The 21,632-nt window shown below is 42.5% G+C and overlaps 1 protein-coding gene and 1 pseudogene across 2 annotated transcripts in view; one reads left to right on the forward strand and one right to left on the reverse strand.

The window, feature by feature from the left end:
- Specc1l (sperm antigen with calponin homology and coiled-coil domains 1 like) overlaps positions 1-21,632 on the reverse strand; it is a 99,124-nt gene that overhangs the window by 24,592 nt on the left and 52,900 nt on the right. For both annotated transcript variants that reach the window (XM_021646063.2, XM_060369364.1), the window contains exons 10-13: positions 17,660-17,750; positions 12,132-12,215; positions 9,381-9,537; positions 5,886-5,988 (exon numbers count right to left, since the gene is read on the reverse strand). In XM_021646063.2, the coding sequence (XP_021501738.2) occupies positions 5,886-5,988; positions 9,381-9,537; positions 12,132-12,215; positions 17,660-17,750 (435 nt within the window). The remainder of the gene's footprint in view (positions 1-5,885; positions 5,989-9,380; positions 9,538-12,131; positions 12,216-17,659; positions 17,751-21,632) is intronic.
- On the forward strand, positions 13,637-13,939 carry LOC110553854 (transcription and mRNA export factor ENY2-like; annotated as a pseudogene).

Consider the following 21,632-nt stretch of genomic DNA (forward strand, 5'->3'; position numbering starts at 1 on the left):
TGAACTGAAGGCCCACTTTCTAAGATGAATGCCATGCTTGGTACCATTATCAGCCCAACAACCTGTGGCCAGGTAGGTCTTGGGCCCTAGGGGAGAATCTACACTATTATTCTGCTAAACTGACTTAGTATTGGGTTGACTCCTAGTTACTTATCATTATCTCCATAGTTAACGCATCTTTTCACTTCACCAGAGAAGCAGCAGATGACAACACGGACCCAGAACTGATGGAGTCTGTAGAGTTGGCAGGAGAGAAGGCTCAGCAGTTAAGGGTACTGGCTGCTCTTCCAGAAGTCCTGAGTTCAATTCCCAACTACCACATGGTGGCTCACCACCATCTGTAATGAGATCTGATGGCCTCTTCTAGCCTGCAGGTGTACATGCAGAAAGAGCACTCACATACATAAAATAAATAAATAAATCTTTAGGGGGAAAAAAAAAAAGAGTCTGTAGAGCAAATCAGCCCTAAACAGGACATCTCTGCCACACTCCTGTCCTCGAGGCTAAGGGATCACTGTGGAAAAGGGAGAGGGAAGCCTGTAAGACCCAGAGGTGTAGGTGACTACAAGGAAACTGTTTTCTAGACATAGCAAGAAAAGTAGCACATAGGAACTCGCAGCAGTTGTGACAACATAAATAAGACCTCAAGCCAAAAAAATTCCAGTGTGGAGAGGGGAGGTGAGCACAAAATCCTACCCCTAAGCTGAGATGCTATGTGCAACTGATAGGTGCTGGGAGAGTCAGTGTCCTTTTGTGGCCCCGGGTAGAGCAACCATGCAGTGGGAGGCCATATATCCAGCAGTCTATGGACAGCACACATTTGACTTGAGATTTGTTGCTGGTGGTGGTGGTTTTGTTTGTTTGTTTTTGAGACAGGGTTTCTCTGTGTAGACCAGGTTGGCCTTGAACACAGAGATTCACCTGCTTCTGCCTCACAAGCACTGGGCCCACCACTGCCAGAGCTGTTTTTGTTTTTTATTAAAAAAACAAAAACAAAACAAAAAAACAAAACAAAACACAAGTGAAGTAGATAGGGAAGGGGGTAGATTTCGGAGGAGATAGGGGAGAGGTGAGAATATAGTTAAAAAACAGTATAAAATTCTCAAAAAACAGTTTATTAAAAGAAGAAATCTGTTGTAAAGCCCATACTTAATGTAATTTTAAAGCATAATTTTGGGGACTGGGGATGTAGTCGAGTGGGTAAGAGTGCTTGGCCCTGAGTTCCACCCCCAACACAGTGAGGCATAGCTGAGAGAGAGACAGAGACAGAGACAGAGACAGAGGGAGGGAGGGAGGGAGAGAGAGAGACAGAAAGGGAGGGAGGGAGGGAGAAAGGGAAGAAAGAAGGGAAGGAAGGAAGAAAAAGAAAAAGATCCAGTCCTTAAAGCAGCAGTTCTAGAAGCTGCTTGTGAAATCACAACATAACCAGGGCAGTCCTTTATCTTTCAGGGGGTTTCTCTTCCTTAAAAAATCAGAACATCCAAGTCCTTTCAATGCTAATACTCTAGTGTGAGCTAATCTATGGTGCTCAATACATGGCACGGCACAAACTATAGGAGACAAAAGTATCTGTTAAAAGTATTAGATAACAGGTGAATTCACAAGGGCTTATTTTGTAATGGATGGTTAATAAGATTACAGTGATCAGCACAGTAATTTGAAGATGCCACTTAAAAGAGTTAATGAAAAAAGATGAGTATTGGGGAATCTCTCTCCATCGATTAGATAGCTTCTCTGACATAAAGCACCTGTGGTCCATTTGAGGGTCTGTGAGAACAGTGCACACGAAATGTCACCTAACAGGCCTGCTCTGCTGCACAGAAGTGTCACAACCTGCCCTTTCAAACCAGACCCTTGTGAGGCAGCAGAGACCAAAGGCCTGAACCCACTCTGGTGCTGAGGATACACACGCTCACCACAGACACAGCCAGCCTGGAAAGGGGCTCTGGCACTCCTTACGTGGTGTCTGACACATTCAGAGCTCTAACAGATCAATCTTAAAGAGATTATGGTTGGGGCTGGAGAGATGGCTCAGCAGCTGGGAGCACGTACAGTTCTTGCAGAGGCGCTGAAACCAGTCCCCAGCATCTGCACTGGGACAGTAAGACTGCATGATGGCATTGCTCATGCCACTGAAGGAGAAGCTCATGGAGGCTAAACTTGGAAAGCTTCCAAGCTGGATATTGACGCAGATATTGATATCCAGCCCCAGTGGCACTGTGGAAGCCTTTCAAAGGGGTGACAGCCAGTTATCGCAAGTACATCAGCGTCCGGAAAGGCAGCATCATGGGGTCCAACAGTGTGCTGGCAGCTTGTGTTGTTTTCAGCTACTGGATTTCTTAGAAGGAGCTCAAATGTGAGTGGTGAGGTAAGGACCACTGAGCAGGGATCAGTATAAAGGGCACTGCACACCTGAGCACAGCTGGTTGCCCAGCTCCCGTCTGTGAAGAAGCCAACTGTGCTAAATCTCCAAATCCTGACTGAGAACCAGTGTGCAATACGTGGTGAATGGTTCAGACTCAGGGCTGAAATCAATGAAATAGAAACAACAACAAAATACAACGAGTCAATGAAATCAAGAGGTGGCTCTAACTGACGAATATTTTGCCAAATTAAAAAGGCAGAAGGTACAATTTAATGAAATCAGAGATGAAAAGGGGCATTACAACAGACCCTAAGGCAATCACAAAGACATAAGAGAATCATAAAGACAAACTTTAAAAATGTCTACCTAACTGGAAAACCTAAGAGAAGTGTATGAATTTCTTGGTATATACCAAATCTAAATCAAGATCAAATAAGCTATTTAAACAGACCCATAACACCTAATGAAACAGAAGCAATAATTAAAAGTCTCCTAGTCAAAAAACAACCAAATAGCTGGAGAGATGGCTCAGAGGTTAAGAGCACCGGCTGCTCTAACAAAGGTCCTGAGTTCAATTCCTAGCACCCACATGGTGGCTCACAACCATTTACAATGAGATCTAGTATCCTCTTCTGGTGTGTAGGCTTACATGCAGGCAAAGTACTGAATAAATAATAAATAAATGTAAATCTTAAAAAAGAAAGAAAAAATGACCAAATAAAAAAAAGTCAGATGGAATCAGCACGGAATTCTACCAGAACTTTAAAAAGAAATTAATAGCAATTGTTCTACAAACCAGTAACTGAAGGAACACTTCCTAATCCTTTATGAGGTAATAATTACCCTGATTCCAAAAAGCCCCACCAAAAAAGTAAATAAACAAAATACAGATTAATCTCATAATTTTTTGAGATTGACACAGATGCAAATTTTTGTTTGTTTTTTTTGCTGAGACAGTGTTTCTCTATGTATCCCTGGCTGTCCTCGAACTCACTTATGTAGACCAGGCTGGCCCCAAACTCAGAGATCTACCTGCCTCTGCCTTCCAAGTGCTGGGATTACAGGCGACCACTGCCTGGCTCTCAAAATTCCTTAATACAATACTTGTAATCTGGATTCAAGAAAACATCAAATACAATTTCTACCATAATCAAGTTGGCTTCTTTCTAGAGATGGAGGGATGGTTCAACACACATAAATCAAGAAATATAATAAACAATGTAAACATATTCGAAGACAAAACCCATATGATCATTTCATGAGGTACAGTAAAGACCAATACTCTTTCATGATAAAAGTCCTGGCAAATAAGGGATACTAACTAGGAACACACTTCAACATAATAAAGGCAATCTACACCAAGCCCATATCCAATCAGCCTAAACACAGAGAAACTCAAGCGTTTCCACTAAAATCAAGAACAAGATACCTATTCAATATGGCACATAAAGTCATGGCTGGAGCACTACTCCAATGGAAGGAGATCAAGGGGAAGCCAGTGGAAAGAAAGAAGTCTGTGCATCTTCATTTGCAGATGTTATGATTTTATCCATAAATAATCCTACAATCTCCATCAGGAAACTTCTGCAGCTGATAAAACATTTTCAGCAAAGTAGCAGGAACATGCAAAAATCAGTAGCCTTCTTATATACAAAGAACAAACAAACAGAGAAAGAATCAGGGAAACAATACCTTTCACAACAGCCTCCAAAAATATATCTTGGGGCAACAATCCTCTGCTTTCTTCAAAAGCAGTTTTCTTATTGTGATGAACTACACATACAATTCATAACCTTAACCATCAGTGGCATGAGAACACTCGCACTATTATACTTCCATCACCACCTCCACCTCCTCTTGCAGCTCCTAAACAATAACTCCCATCCTTCCTCCTTCCAGCCCACACAAAGATGGCACACTGTCTGTGTGTACTTATGTCACTGCTGTGTGTTCTTACATAAGCACAATCATACAGAGTTGGTCCTTTTGTACAGGGTTTGTCCTTTAGCCTTGAAGGGCCATATATGTTGTGATGTGTATCAGAACTTTTTCATTATACACACACAACAGTCTGCTGTAGGCAGAGGTCCCGTATTACTCACCCACTCATTTGCCCACCATCACTGGGATGTCTGCACTTTCCACCCTTTAGCTACTGTGAATTATGCTGCTATAAATATAAACATGGGATGACCTAAGCTGTCTCTTTGGATCCTTGTTTTCAATTCTTCTGTTTACATATCCAGAGATATAACTGTCAAATCGTATGGTAATTCTGAATTTAAGGTACTTCTAAATTTAAGGTACTACTTAAATTTCCAGGTATGTCTGACACTGCCTAGCTCCCCATTTCTTCAGAGCCTCACTATAATCTCCACTGTAGCGAGTGAGAGCTGAAAACAGGTGCAGTGAACCTGCCTTCTCCTTCTATCTGCATACACTTGGCTCAGTAACCCTAAGTGGACTGACAATCACTGCCTGAGTCATGTACAAACTTGCCCTCAGGAGGCTTCTTAACAGTACTGACTCCTCTACTACTTTGTTATTTCTTTCACTTAGCCATAGTTTTTGTTTGGCCATTTTGTTAATATGAGCCCAGGACTGCAGAAGTCCAATCACTCTGTCATGTACTTCTGCTCGTTTCTGAGGGAAATCAGTTACAATCAAGAAAATCTCTGTAATTTAAATACTTGGAAATCTACATTGCATTTTTAGGCGTATAATACATTTAATTTGTATGGAATTAAATATCTTCTTCACAGTCATATTTAACACCACTTAAAATAAGACCTGAATAAAATGCTGAAAGAAAGAGAGGAAGAAGTGACAGGACATTATAATAGTCCAGATATGAAACAATGAGGCATAAACCACAATAGGAATGGCAAAATGCTATGAAAACAAACCTAATATGGAACTAACACAAAATAGGATTAAGTGGCACATGTATGTTTTCAATCTTAACCCGGATGGCATCTCAACAGAAGAAGCACCTGGAAGGCTGTGAGAGTCTTCCCCGGGTAAGGGTGCCTACAGCACAAGCCAACAGCCTGAACTAGGTCCCCGGAACCCACAGTGGAAGGAGAAAAGCATTGCCTTAAGGCTGTCCCTGATCTCCACACGCACACTCACAAACACAAAGTAAGTAAGGTGCTCACTGAAACTGGTTACTTTTCAAATAAAGAAACTTATTTTGTCCCAGGGGCAAAACTCGACAAAATTCAGTATGGACTTTGAGAATGTGTTCCTAAAATTCAATGTAAGAATCATTTTGAGCCAGGCAGTGCTGGCACATGCCTTTAATCCCAGTGCTTGGGAGACAGATGTAGGCTGAGCTCCGACTTTGAGGCCATCTTGGTCTGCAAAGTGAGTTCCAGGACAGCCAGGGCTACACACAAAAACCCTGTCTTGAAAACAAAAAAACACAAGCATCATTTTGAATGTAAACTCCATGATGAGTGGCGCTGGATGGCTCCAGTTCAGCAAGTGCTCACGCGGAATGGGAGGACCACATAGTTACCTGATAGCCCTCTGTCTTCTTCTGACACCACTTCAACAGAGCGTTCCTCTTAGATCCTCCATATTCTCTTGCCAATGCGGAGAGGGGGTCTTTTCTTTCCTCCCTAATTTGTGGGGGGAAAAAATTTTTTTTAAAATACTTGAGTACAACAGTAAGACCAAACACTAATTTGCACTTCTGAATGGATAATACACAAAAATCCACTCTATGGTAAGACATAGCTTTTTACTTAACTTTACCATCAGTGTTTAGTTTGTGGTCCCATAGACCTACACTGTCAAAACTAAAGGAGGAACTCCACCCCCCACAAAGATCCTGTATCAAGAACATTCACGAGTGATGGGCTGTGCTCCAGAGTGCTCAACACAGCAAGCTGACATAAGAAGTGTTCTAGGCCTTTATTCAGTGTCTTGCCTAATTCCAGAGCATAATTCAGTTTATTTCACCCTTTTTTTTTTATCTCCTTATGTTCTTAATCCTGTCTTCAATTTCAAAAGCACTCATTATAAGTACAAAAGACAAGGTTATATTATATGATGAATTCTAAAACACAGCTTCTGCCTTTATGGAGCTTAAAATTAGACAAATAATGGCAATAAGAGATGGCAATAAGGGCTAGAAATAGCTCGGTGGTTAAGAGCACTGACTGCTCTTCCAGAGGACCCAGGTTCAATTCCCAGCACTGGCACGGCAGCTCACAACTATCTGTAAAAGCCCATTCCAATGTCCTCCTCTGGCCTCTGCAGGGACCATGCTGGCATGCGGTACACAGATACACATTCAGGCAAACCACCCGTACACAAAGCATCCTGTAATAAAAATGAATTTACTGTTTTTTAAGGTATAGGGGAAAAAGAGATGGCAATAAACATTAAAGACACGTTTTACACCGTGTGTGGTGGCATTCAAGAGGCAGTGGCAGCAGAGCTCTGTGAAGTTCAAAGTCAGCCCTGTCCACATAGAGTTCGTAAGATCTGACTCAAAGCAACAACCCACACAGACAAAGACACACTAAAACCAAAACCATGGTACACGGACAAGCCCAGCCTGGAGGGCAGCCCTGTAATCCCACCACTTCCCAGCATTTCTGAGGCTGGGGCAGGAAGACCGCAAGCTCGAGGCCTGTCGAGGTTTTGGTGAATGTTCTAGGCTAGCCTGGGTGACTGAGGGCAACCTTGTCTTAAGATAGCTAGATGGATGGGTGGGTGGGTGAACAGAATAAAAAATAAATAAATAAAAACGAAAATGCTGGGCTGCAGCTCAGTGCTAGAGTGCTTGCCTAGAACATACAGGGTCCTAGGTTCAATCCTCCTCACTGCAAAGAAAAACAGATATTACTTCTAAAGAAAATATTAAGTGTGGTAAACTGTACACCCTGATTTTTTAAGATGAAAAGAACTCACTATGTCCCAGGCTGGGCCCAAACTTCTGAGCTCAGCCTTTCTCCCTCATCTTCCTAAGTACTAAAACTAAATATGACTGTACTGTGCCTAGCAAGTCTTTGGCTGTGCACCATCTGCTTATTCATAAAATGGACTGCTTATGGGTGCACATTTCTCAGGGGTCAGTCACACAACGGGTATGGCTTTAAGAGTTAGTTCACAGGGCTGGAGAGATGGCTCAGGATTATAGCACTAGGACCCAAGTTTGATTCCCAGCACCCACACGACGGCTTAGGGTATCCAACGCCCTTGTCTGGCTTCTGTGGGCACTGCATACACACGGTTTGCAGACATACATTCAGGAAACACACATAAAATAAACGCAACTTAAAATACAAACAAAAGTAAGTTCATTGAGCAGGCATGCGACACGATCCCAGCACCCGAGAAACTAAGGTAGAAAGAATCTAAACTTCAAGGCAAGCCTATGCTCTGAAGTGAGATCCTGTGTGTATAATAATCCTTTTTAAAGTTCTTAATTTGAATCCGAATAGTCAAGTGCTACACTTTATCCTCAAAACCTAGAACTTAATATACAGCAAAATCTCTGAAGCCCTTTCCCATTCCTCCTTTTCTTAATCTTACATTTGTCAACAGGTTTTTTGCATTCCTACAATGTATGCCCAATTTCTGATGTTTTCTCTCTAAACATCTCTCTCTGTGTCTCTCTCTTTCTCTCTGTGTGTGTGTAAAAACAAAAAAGTCTCCTTGTTTGTCCTCGCTAGCCTCAAACTCACAGAGGCACTTGCCTCTGTCTCCTATGTGCTATGATTAAAAGTATGTCTCACCACTCCTCTGAACGCTTAAAGTAGCTTCTTCCAGAAAGATCTAGAAAGTGGACAGGAACTCACACTTTCATGTCCTGCTGAGTGATGAGCACAGCACAATGTTGTCTGATGTCCAGTCCCAGCAATCAGAACCGCCTCTCACAGTTGCTATGCTGGCATTCCTTACAAAAAAACCTGTTGCTAAAATCGTTGCTTTTACAAAAACTCCTTCCTTGTGGACCCAGCCTCTCCTCAGCTCCAAACCTGTTATTACCCCGATCAGACTTGTTAACTTTGACCAGCAATACTAGCACAAATATCCTATTAGCTGGTCTCTCAGAAGAAAAAACTTCTATCATCTCAGTGTATTCATTCCACCCCCTACCTCCCATCACACCAAAGTGACCCAGTCTGACTTTAAAGAGGCTCCATCAGCTACTCAATCATGCCTTCTCCTCTGCCCTGAGACGGCAGACTTCACCTTCTGGCTTCCTGTATGTCTCCTGAACCACACCACAGCATCTCCTACGGACCACACGCAGACTGCATGCTTAGTCATCCCTTCCTACATGCTTTCAAGTTACTTACCTCGCCAATAATGTCCCTATCCACAGTCCTCAAGACTTCACGCAGGCTCCACCTCCCTAGGAACCTTCTCTAATAATCTGCCTGATGCCCAAGGTTCAACTTCATAACACATGGTTGGAAAGTACTTCAAATTTCAGAGTTTTTTCAGTTTTATTTTAATGTTTTTCAGACAAAGTCTTAATATGTAGCCAAGATTAGGCTCAAGTTTATAATCCTTGCGCGTCCATATTCTGGCTGCTCAGACTGTGGGCACACCCTGTATCTCCTTGCACTGCTTCTCCTGCCCTCCCTCTACCTTTGTTTACTATTTATTTGTTTACTTACGACACTAGGAATTGAACCCAAGGCCTTTACACACGCTAAGCAAGTAATCTACTACTGAGCTACACTCTCTGTACAAGCAAGTACCAGATTTTAGGATATCTGCATAGTATTTACCAGCAGAACATATATAATTGAAAATCCAAAGTCTGAGACATTCTGGCTTTCCTGTTAGTACTCAAAAAGGTTTGTACTTGGGTTTTCAGACTAGAGATGCCTCACCTACACTTACTTAGCCATTTCTAGTTTAAAACAAAAGTGTGTAGTCAACACTGAATGACATGAAAAGAGAAAGAGGGACACTTAAATAGTACTGACTTGTAGGCTGATCCTTCACTCTGAAAGGCCAGGAAAGGTACATAGAACATGCTTCCTACCTTATTCGGCTCCGGGTGCTTGGAGTGACAGATGCCGTCGGAGAGGAAGAGAGGGACAGCTGTGGTGACGTGGTGCCCATAACCATGAGAGAGGCTGGTGACGCTCCCTCAGATGCAGAGATGTCCCGTTTCATTTCTTCACTACTTCGTCGAGACACTGTGAGGACGTCATCATGTCATATAAACTAGTCCAGCTACTGTGAAACTCAGCATTGAGGTTTCACACAAAACTCAGAATTACCGACTGTGCAAACCAACATATTAAAGGTACTTGAACATCAATGTGGATGGCAGCACTATTCACGTTAGTTGGGTCATGGAACCAACCTAGGTATGTAACAATAGAGGAAGGGACAAAGCAACTGCGCTGTCAATATACAGTGGATTCTTCCCCCGTGCCACAAGGAATAAAGTTTCATCATTTGCAATGAAAGAAGGGCAGTTAAGACTCTAAATGAAATGATCTCCAAATGTTTCATATTATTACACAAATTAAGTCAGGAACACAAAGACAAATATGTTTTCTCTCTTTTGTGGTTCCTGGATGCTTTACAGGCCATAAAATCATAGAAGTACATAGACCATGAAAAATAACTATCTAGGGGAACAAACAGAGCTAAAGGGAAAGGGGAAAAAACAGGGGATATGATCAATTTTATCGTATTTGTATGAAAATCCTTATGTAACGTTTCCATGTACTATGGATTTTCTAATGTAAGAAGAGATTTGAGCTGAGTGCGGTGGCACACACCTGTAATCCCAGCAATCAGGGGAGGCAGAGGCAGGCCGATCTCTGTGAGTTGGTGTAGAAAACAAGCCCAGGACAGCGCCAAGGCTACACAAAGAAACACCATCTCAAAAAAAGAAAAGGTTTTTATGTATGAGAATGTGTGTGTCTGAGCTTCTGTATGTGTTTATGTTTCTTGGCTCTTTTTGTTTTCCTGTTTGTTTTGCTCCATTCTGGTTTGTTTTTATATATTATTATTATTATTATTATTTTAGATGCCTATTTGTTTTCTAATGAGACAGAGAAAGGGTATGACTGGGGAAGTGAGGAGGAGTTGAAGAAGGGAAAAATCATAATCAGAATATATTGTAGAAAATCTACTTCAATTAAAAAAGATTTGAAAACTCTGGGAAGAAAACATCTTGGACAGATTAAGAGTTATTTTATTTTTTGACATCTAGATAAAAGGTCAGAATGCTTTGTCAAATAATTTTTTAAATGTAGCATACATATTGACAAGTTATAATTATATATCTTTAAAAGTATAAAGCGATACACATGCTTTAATTTCTTTTAGTTTGAGCTCTTAAGACTTTCTTCTGAAGATTCTTAGGGAACAATATTACCTTGTGAGGGGAGGAGCTAACACTCAGTCTCACTGACGACCGGAGAGGATTTAGTTTTCACTGAACACACCTACACAGGTAGGAATCGTGATCCGTGTCTAGAATCCCTGCACTTTCAAAACTGAGGCAGGAGGCCGACCATGAACATGAAACTAGCCTGGGCTATAGAACGAGACTTTATCAGAAGAAATCTGACGAAATTAAAATGTGTGAAAAGTTGGCCGTGGAAATACAAAGTGACCACACCATTGTGAACAAGTGCTTTATCACCATGAATCATTCACGGCATCTGCCTGGCACACAGCAAGGACTACACTAACACAACTGAACGCCAGAGCGACCCCGGCAACTACTCCCTGCTGCCTGGCCCCACAATGAAATAAACACAACCTCCTCAATGCAGGGAACACTGCTGAGGGGGCAGAAGGAGAGGTGCAGAGCCAGATGCAGTTCTGGGACAGGCCACAGTTTCAAACACACACCGGAAAGACAGAAACCTAAAAGTCAGCCAGCCAATCACTTTAATTTTGCAAGTCTGACAGAAGAAAAAAAAAAGTGGCCTAGAACTCTGCAGCCTTCCTGCCTCAGCCTCCACAAGTGAGCACAGGTGTGTGCTGCCAAGCCCAGGTCTGGCTGACAAGATCCAGATGAACTCAGGACCAACATGCAGCATTAGTAAAGAGCCACCGTGAGGATCTCCTATTAAATTATGTCAGGACGGCACACTTACATGTTTTAGAACATAATCTTATGGCTATCCTTGGTTTTTTTTTTTTTTTTTCCAAGTACTTATGTCTTAAAACTTAAGTTTTTTTAAAGTGGTATGCTAAGGCTGAGATGTGACAGCATTTTATGTAAGTGGTGACAAGCCTTCACTACAGTCAGCTGGAAACAAGGGCGACAGGGAAGAAGGGAAGTGCCCGTGCTCACTGCGTGGCAAGGAAGACAGTAACCACAGCATGGCCGAGCTCTCAGGAGTTTCCTTTCCAGGTGCAACTGAAAAGGCCACAAAGAGCCAGGCACAGTGACCCACGCCTGCAATCCCAGCACTCGGCAAGGCAGAGACCGGTGGACCACTGCGAGTTTGAGGCCAGCCTGGTCTCACACAGAGAAACACCGTCTCAAAAGAGAGGCCACAAGGGAAATAATATAAATAGCTGGAACACTGAGGACAGCCACAGTCACCCTTCAGAGCCATCATGTGGGGGCTTTACCATATTGGCAAACTTAGCGTCCAGAAATGTTTTGGTGTATTTTGACTAAGTCTTCAAATCAGTCATTGCATATCTGAGTCTATCAGCTTTCACAAAGATGTGCCTTTAACATGTCATTACTACAACGTAGGCAACTGAAAACCTGTAGCATTTTTAAAATAAATTTTCAGATAAACGTTATTACCTGAGATGGTCTTGGCACTTTCCATAGCAGGGACTCTTGGGAGAGAAGCAGGGCGGCTGGTTGACGATGTTCTTAATAGATGCTCTGCACAAAGTCAAAAGACACTGTGACTGCTGAGGTGGTACAAGGCAAGAAAGGTGGCTCTTACTTTCCTCACCCTTGAGGCTCATCCCTCCTCCCAACCTAAGGTACGTCAACCCTCAAACAGCATGCTTACTAAAAATAACCTCCACAGACCAGGACCACGTAAAACACTCCAGTTCAATAGTGTATTTCCAGAGATGGTGGTGAGACATACTACACAAGTGGCCGTTTCTATGTCGTTTTCGTGCCACTTAACCCTTCAAAACAACTCAATCAAAATTAAGAGGTCCCTCGCTGCATGGGCCCAAGGTGCCTACTAAATAATACCTTGCCTTTCGAGGGGAGATAACATACATGTATTCACAGACAGGCTCGGACAGTACAGTTAGAATTCCATACTATAGCATACTATCCGGTGATAGGAGAAGAGGTCATTCCTATTTCAGGCAGCAGAGAGGGACTGAAAACATAATGGTGTCAAGCTAGGTCTTCCTACCTAAGAAGAAGGGCTGAGAACTGCATTTCAGCCAGATGATAATAGGAACAAAGACGCAAGTTAGAGGAAAAAGTAAGAGTGTGGTTTGATAAAACATGAGGTATATGGACAGCAGAGCAGCAGGAAGAAGGCTCTCGGGGAGGATGGCACGGGCTGAGTGACAGCCTTACTACCTCACCTGAGGGCTCTGGTCTGAGGACAGGGCTAGTTTAGTCTAGTCCTATCACCACTGCTGAGCAGCTGCATCCGGGAAGGACACAATCAGGGGCTGCCCCTGTTACACCTTCAGCTCAGTTCTTAAACCCAAGCTTTCTTAGGAGTCTTGTTAGCTTCTGAAATGCTGGGGTTAACTCTCTCTTTCTGCACATGTCTTATCTAGGTCTACAAACCCAACAGGCTATTCTCGGGCCAGAACACATGAATGCATGTGTTCTGCCTAGCCAGGATCTGATATGTTAGGGATAAATGACTAGTGTAAAACTAAACAATAACGCCTGTATTTAATAAAGGCTATTATTAGCCTTGCTTTCCAAGAATGCCCACCCATTTCTATTTTTAAACATATTAACTACTTAGTAGATAGAAAAGCAGGTCAAAGATAAAGTGTGTTTTAAGTTGCATGAGGCCCTGGGTTCAATGATTAGAACCACAACAACCAAAAAACACAACAAACAAACACAAACAGAGAAACCAAAGGAATTACCAATTTAAGTGATACTTTTCTTACATTATAATGTAGAAAGTAATGGCATACCATATTAACTACAATATCATGTCTTTTAGTCCAAATAACTGTTTTAAAGGTTTACTGCATTTTTAATTGTGTGTACATGCATGTGTACAGGTACCCTGGAGGTGAAATCATAGGAAGTCATCAGTGCCAGGCTCATTTCACCGTGGGGAAGGAAGGCCCGCACCCATGGTGATGGTCGTTAGCAAGATGCACAAAGATGAGATGAGAGCGGCGATTAACCAAAGGATAACAGAAACTGGAGAAAGAGCGCCTCCAAGAGCTGCTGAGAACTGAACTGAGTGCCGCTGGGAGGGCGAGCTGAAGGCACACTGTAAAGAGGTGGTTAAGGAAAAAGGACTAGAGCATGTTCCTGTCAATGATTTGGTGGCTGAAATCACTCCAAAAGGCAGAGCCCTGGCACCTGACAATGTAAAGACAGAACTCTTACAAAGAATAAGAACATTCTTTGCTCAGCATGCCAGCCTTCAAGGGTGAATTAGAATGTGCTGTTCTGTGGATTTAGTTCTGAAAGCAAAACTTGCCATAAATTAGAAATTGATTCCCTCCCACCTCCCCCCTCCAAAAAAAAAGTCAAATAAAGATGACAAAAACAAAACAAAAACACCTTGCTATCGCAGAACTGGGAATAGAAAGCAGTAACAAGACAGGCACTATTCTGAAATAAAGAACTCATGGGAAGAAAATCAAGGGCCCTGGGAACCCAACAGCTGCTGAGACTGGGCTGAGACATCCAGGAAAGTAAGGACAGGACACTTTCGAGAAGAGAAATAGGATGGCTGGTTTGTTTTCTCTCAGAGGCATTCCTGTAATCCTTACACTCAGGAGGCAGAGGCAAGTGGATCTCAGTGAATTTGAGGCCAGCCTGGTCCAAGACAGCCAAGGCTACACAGAGAAACCCTGTCTCAAGAAAAAAAAAAACAAAAACAAAACCACAAGACTCCTCCCCTCCATTGCACACTGATTAGGCAATTGCATCAGACCATGAAATTGAACACCCATCAATGGGACGAGGCGCAGTCACCACCTACACACACATAAAAAGCGAGCCATTTTGGTGAAAGTTCACTAAACTCATATATGTTCTAACTGACCTTTTTGCAAAAAGAGAAACTGCTTGCCAAATTACTTTCATTTTGTTCATGTGTCCCTTTGTGAAACACTGAGATGATTCATTTCCAATAACTATGAGGTTGAAATCAGAACGATAAGTAATAGGTTTTATACAGGAAAAAAAAATTTTCAGAAGGGAATCTATTCCTGGCTTAATGCCCAGCAGAATAGCAGTGCTGAAAGTGCAAAGGGAAAATGGAACAAGGTGAGGCTCCAGAGGCAAGAGAAAGGCAGACGGCCAAACTCACTTTACGGATTTTGGACTTTCTGCTGAAGGTTTTATCAGGTTTGTGGCTGCAGCGAACTGGACAGGTTTATGCAGGATGTGAGCTAGACAGTAGAGATGAATGATGACGGCAGAGCAGGACTTGGGTGTGCACAGTGAAGAAGTGAGTACAGCGGTTTACGAGCTCCTTAGCAAGGCAGAACCAACAGAACTGCTGACGGATGGGATGAAGGTGAGGATAGACGTGACACGCTCAGAGGTAAGACTGGCGAGGAGCGTTATAAAAGTGAGAGAAGCAAACATACCGAATTTAAATAAAAGTGAGAGAAGCAAACATATCCAATTTAAAACCTCTGAGATAATCAAGGGACGATACGGAAAGGTGACCGGGTATGGAAGGAGAACTGAAATAAATGCATGATTTTTGAAATTACCAGCAAGAGGTGGCCAAGGAGTAATAAAGCTGAGCACACTGGTCACAGGTAAACCTGGTCAGAGCAATTCAACAGATACAGACCGGAACAGAATATTAGAATGTCTTGGGGTATAAAAGGCAAGGCTAGTAGAGAAACGGTGCAAGGGGAGAGAAGCTGTAACTGCTGGTGCAAGACACGGGGCTTGTTTTCATGGAGGAGACAAACAGAGAGAGGCAGAGAGACAAATGGATGAAGACAGAGACATGATTCTCACTCTATCCTCCTGCTTCAGCCTCCAGGGTTCTGGGATTGCAGCAATGTGCAACCATGTAGTTTTTCTTAACACAAGAAGACACCAGGAAATGGGAGTTAGGAGAGTTGAAGGTACAGGTAAAGGAAATAACTGAAAGATGGCATGAGGCAACAGCATCTGAGGAAGAGAAGCAGAAAGGCCATGGTTCAGAGACAGAGCTGCTGGGTTTGGTGGTGCATGGGAGGCTGGCACAGCAGGACTGCCCCACTCTGAGGCCAGCCGGGGCTACAGGTAAGACCCACCTCAAATGCATAAACAAAAGGCCTGGCATGCTGGCATATTCCTATAATCCTAGCACCTAGGAAGTAGAGTCTATGTGATAAAGAATGAGGTTGTTCTCAGCTCCCTGAAGACTTTAAGGCTACCCTGGGCTATAAGACATTGTCTCAAAAAAGAATTTAAGAATGAAACCAGAGGGGGGGATGAATAGAAAGAGGGAGGCAAGTTTTTTAAGGGTGTAGCTCCTCTCCTGGCACATCAACTTCAGTGGATAGCCACAGACCCAGAAGTACATGAACACAACAAATTGGAGCTTACAGTTACTAAATTGAAAACAAAGGAGAAAAGAATGTACAAAGTTGAAGAAGGTGGAGATTGGCTTATAAGTGTCCTTAGCTAGTTACAGGGGATCCAGAGCTCTCTTCTGGCCTCTGCAGGCACCAGGAACACATACAGTTGTAGATACACACATGCAGGCAAACATCACATACTCATAAAGAAAAATATATCTGTAAAAAAATAATAACTAGTTGTTATAATGTTTGTCATCCTTGGCTCTATTGACATTTTAGGCTGTACAGATCTTAGTTGTGAGACTGTGAAGGGCAGGGAGCTCAGCAGGATCCATGACCACTGCACAAGGAAAGGTAAGTATCCCCTGGGGCACTAGAACCCACACTGTTCCTCTGAACAGCAGTTTTCTTTTTTTTCAGTTGAAGGAATCTAGAGAACGACTTTCACGGTTTTTTCTTAACTTTTTAATTTCTGTGGATAGTGGAGAGTATAAGAAAGCAAAGTAGGAGGGCTCAGCTGATCTTGCATGTTTTTTCACTGTTCCCATGTGAGTACTGGGAACTGATCCCAGGTCCTCTACAAAAACAGCAAGTACTTTTAACCACTGAGCTATCTTTCCAGTCCCAACAAAAATTTTAAAGTTAAAAAATAGGATGTTAACCAGGTACAGTGGTGCATACCTGAAATCCCAACACTTGAGGAGACAGAGGAAGGTGGATCTCTGTGAGTTTGAGGCAAGCCTGGCCTACAAAGCAAGTCCAGGACAGTCGAGGCTACCCTGTCCCAAACAAACAAACAAACAATAGGATATTAATAAAGGAGCTAAAGCAGAGTAGTAAAAAAAAGGTCATTGGACTCAAGAGAAAGCACAAAGACCATGACAAGGCAAGTAGAAACATTTATGGCAGACTTTAGTTCAGACACATGAATAAGTATGATAACACTGAATAGTGCAGTTTACAGTTACGTTGAAAGAGGGTCCTACTGTCTAGCCCAGGCTCGCCTAGAACTCAGTCTTCCTGCTTGGCTTACCTGAGTAATAGGATCCTAGGCGTGTGCTACTGTATTTGGATCTGCATAGTAAATCTTTTCCTTCGTTCTACTTTTATCTGTGCTTGTATAATAAAGTGTGGGTTTCTTGAGGCATGCTTTTGGGTCTTAACTTTTTTTAATGTGTTCTGACAATTATGTCTGTGAAAACGGGAATGATACTAATACACTCTCCATGAAGAACCATGAAACAGTGCCTTGCAGTGACATGCACTCAGTATTATTTATTATAACTTAAAAGGCATTCCCCTGGAGGATGGCACACACGTGTAACTCCACACTCTAAAGCATCGGCTACGAAGACCATTAACTCAGTTCACGGCCAGTCTGACTATACAGCAAGACTTTGTCTCAAAGCAAAAGAAAATACATACGTATGTCATGAACGCTTCATTTACTAATAACTCAGTTCCCTACTGGCAGTTAAGACATTTTAATAAAAACTTTTGATGAAGACATACACCAGGTTGCCTAGCATAATGTCAGAACTAAGAAAATAAGTCAATTAACCAAAAAATGTAAAAATTAACACAGAAAGTGAAATGATATGAGCATATTAGCTGTACCTTGCACAGGAAGTTCTCCGTAGTTTGATCTCTTATCTGACAAGGCTGTCAAAGGCTTGGAGGCTGAGATTGGTCCACTTATGGAATGTCTCTGAAATGAAAGTAAGGTATTTCAAATCTACTACTAAGACTCAGAGAAAAGACAATTACTTCAGAGTAGGTAGATATTTAGTTGCAAACAACATATAATTCCTTTGTTCTGCTATGGTAAGGTTATACACACACAATAGACACATACAATGTGTAATCAATAGACTTAAAAAATATATTTGGGGGATGTAGAGATGGCTCAGTGGTTAAGAGCACACACTGGCTGCTCTTCCAGAGGACTCAGGTTTAATTCCCAGCAGCCACATGGGCAGCTCACAACTGTCTCTAACTCCAGTTCCAGGGGATTTGACACCCTCACGCAGATAAACATGCATACAAAACAACAATGCATATAAAATAAAAATAATAAATCATTTAAAAATAAATAAACTTATTATAAGAAAAACATATAATCCTATAGGGTTTTAAGAAATGATGCAGCCAGCATCTTCTTCACGTTAACGGCAGCAGCACTTATGATTCTATGTTAAAGCATCACAACTAGAACACCGCCTCAGCCAAGACACAGGACACTTCCTTGAAACAAGGATGCTTCCCTGGGACCCTTTTAGAGTTGCGCGTACCATTGACCCTGACAGCCTCTGGCACTGTGAATACAATTTAATTCTTCTGTTTAAAGAGAATTCTTAAACTACCATATGCTAATTTGCTAAACAAGAAATTAGGTTCCAAACCAAAATATGGATGTGTTTCTACTGTGGTTTTATTGGTTTTTCTTGTCCTGGTTCCAAACAGACCTCAACTATGCCTCCTACTCGATAACTCGACAACCGGCCTGGAACAGGTCTTTAACTCAGCACTCCTGTCAACAGCACTACTAGGTGTTTCCTTGTCCCCTGACGGAGGAGGAATGCACAGCAGTCTAAATACCCACCACTGTTACTCCAACCTGTAAAATACAGGCTGCCCACACTTCTTGTAATTCTATTTCCTTGGCTCTTCTCCAGCCCCTATACCCCACTAAAGTCAAAATTCTCACTATGTAACCCTGGCTGTCCTGGAACTTTCTATGTAGACCAGGCTGGCCACCAACTCAGAGATCCACCTGCCTCTTCCTCCACACCCTAGCCCTTAGTCAAACCTTTTAAACACCCAGCTAACTTCCAGCTTCTTTTTCAGGCAAAAGGCCTGTTTTTTCCACATCGTCACACTGTTATCCTATCATTTTGCCCATAGTATGGACTGGTATCTTACTGCAAATTTCAGTTCCATTTCCTTGATGACTAATGATGCTGAACACCTCATATTCTCACATATAAATCACTTACCCTTATTACATGTTGTCTTCCAAGTTACTATACACAAGTCTTTGTTTGTTTGTTTGACACAGGATTTCTCTGGGTAGCTTTGGCTGTCCTGGACTCACACTGTAGACCAGCCTAGCCTCAAACTCACAGAGATCCACCTGCCTCTGCCTCCCCCGAGTGCTGGGATTACAGGTGTGCACCACCACTTCCAACTCCCTTGGCCTGGTTTCTTATACAGCCCAGGATCACCTGGCTAAGAATGGTCCTACCCACAAGAAGGTCCTAAATAAGAAGTCTTTGCATGCTCAAAGAATACAGAGATTTTCACCAATGTCCCTGCCTATAACCTCAGTGTGTCATACTCAGAATCCTGTGTAGATTACATCTACTCTACTACTAAATAACCCTGACAGTATGTCATATGGATATCTAGTTACCCAGAATCCTGTGTAGACTACTCCTACCCTCCTTCTAAATAATCCTGATATTTGTCCTGAAGTCACCTCATCTACCCCAGGATTCTATCTACTTCCTGATTTCTCTCCAGTAAACACACTGTTGGTGTTACATGGCAAATGTCACAATCAAGTACTACAAACCCTCCCAATGTTTTGCATACTCAAATCCATTTCCATATAAATACAAAACTACCTTGTATTTTGTTGGATACTGTTAAAAATGGTAAGACTGTTCTAGCAGGGAAATAACCTACTGTGTGACTTCCGTGTGCTGCATGACAAAGTATCCCAACACTTTACTGGGACTTTAAAAAGTAAACACTATGACCTTGTGATTTCTATGGGTCAAAAGCTTAGCGAGGTAAGTCTAGCTCCAGGTCTTCAGTGAGCAGGTGAATCGAGTTTTCCGTATCACAAAGCCAGACTGGAGGGAAGGTGTAGGAGAGATCTCCTTCAGGCTGTCAGCTCCGAGCTGCTTCTGAGCTCACTCCATAGTCCTCTGCAAGAACAAGCCCACACCATGGCAGCTACAGAGGGTTTTCTCAGAAGGAGTGAGCCCAAGTAGCAGGAGCAGTGAACTTCAAGGGAGCACGCGTAACAGAAGCTGATTTTACACCTTCTCTGGGAAGTGCCATTCCATTACTTCTGCTGTGCTCCATTCATTAGAAACAAACCCTGAAGCCAGCCAACACTCGTAAGAGCAGCATGCCCACACAGTGACTACCGGGGCTGAGCTCAGGGGGAGCGTACAGCTGCTTACAGCTCTCCTCGTCCTTTTGTTTCTTGCCTTTAAGGTCTTTGGGGCAGACCTGTACTCTCAAGCACATGTACTTTACTCCCTATCTGTTCAAGGTGTCTTCTGGTGGCTGACATGAACTCACGGATTCCGCCTCCTATGTAAACTATGGAACGTGTCTGTCTGAAAAGTCTTCCTGCCAGGCCTTGTGGGGCTTCACTCCAAGCACAGACAGCAGAGATTCAGAAGGATACCTATGCAAATGTCTGGACCTCTCTGTGTAGCTTCCTCTTCCCAGGGGACCTTGCCCTGAAGATTCTGATTTCCTTTCCTTTGAACGTGGGTTTATGTCCTCAGATCTAACTGGTTAGTCCTTCTCTATTCCAACTTGGGTCATCCTACCTAACCACCACCTAAAAACCACCTCCAGGAAGAGACCCACAACAGGACTTTCCTTATCTGTTAGCATTTCCCCCCAGGGACCCATGTAGCGCCATGTCTGAAAACAATGGTTTTCTATATTTTGTTCAGCTTTCCATTTGTTTGTAACAATGCTTGTTATTCTCACACAGAAAGAATTCCTGACTAAAAAGAAGTAGCCAGGCAGTACTAGTGGCACACACTTTAATCCCAGCACTCGGGAAGCAGAGGCAGGCTGAGCTCTACTGAGTTCAAGGCCAGCCTGCCTGGGTCTACAGAGTGAGCTCCAGAACAATCAGCACTACACAAAGAGACCCTGCCTTGAAAATCAAACCAACCAAACAAACAAACAAACAACCCAAAACAACCAACTCTGGTGTTGTCCCAGAGATTCTGGTCACGAAAACAATGTCTGGGGACCTGTTTCTACACCCTTTCCATGATTCTCTGTGAAGTTACATTGAGAGACATTAAACAGACTAACCATATATTAATGAGATTATACTAAGTTTTATGTCTAGCTACAGATATTTTTAATCCTATCTTCAAAAATATGCTACAAAATGATGTTAGATGTGAAATGTCAACAGATAAACACTAGAAAAGCTTCATGTTATTTGAGGCTTGCTTTACCTGGCATCTTGCTTTTAAGTTTTCTTTTAAAAGTCTGATCAATAGAGAGCATCTAAAAAGCATTAAATTTGTAGGCAAAACATGGAGTTCCTTGCCTTCCTTTAAAGTTAAGATATCTTATATAAACATGAAATTCAAAGCCACTGGCTAAAAGACTTATCTTAGACTCTATGAGTTTAAAAGTCCATTCACAAATTACAGGGCCAATCATGAAGTCTCAACTCAAAAAGAAAATGCCCCAAGGCCTAACTTTAGGGAGAAAGGTAGCCACAGCTACCCGTTATCACAGAACACTAGTTCAGGGACCATTTTTCCTTTCTCTCTTTCTTTAAATTATTTCACCTCAGCCGGACTCTCAAAGTGGCTGT

Source organism: Meriones unguiculatus, chromosome 16 (genome assembly GCF_030254825.1).
Source record: "Meriones unguiculatus strain TT.TT164.6M chromosome 16, Bangor_MerUng_6.1, whole genome shotgun sequence".
In the NCBI taxonomy this organism is placed as follows: domain Eukaryota; kingdom Metazoa; phylum Chordata; class Mammalia; order Rodentia; family Muridae; genus Meriones; species Meriones unguiculatus.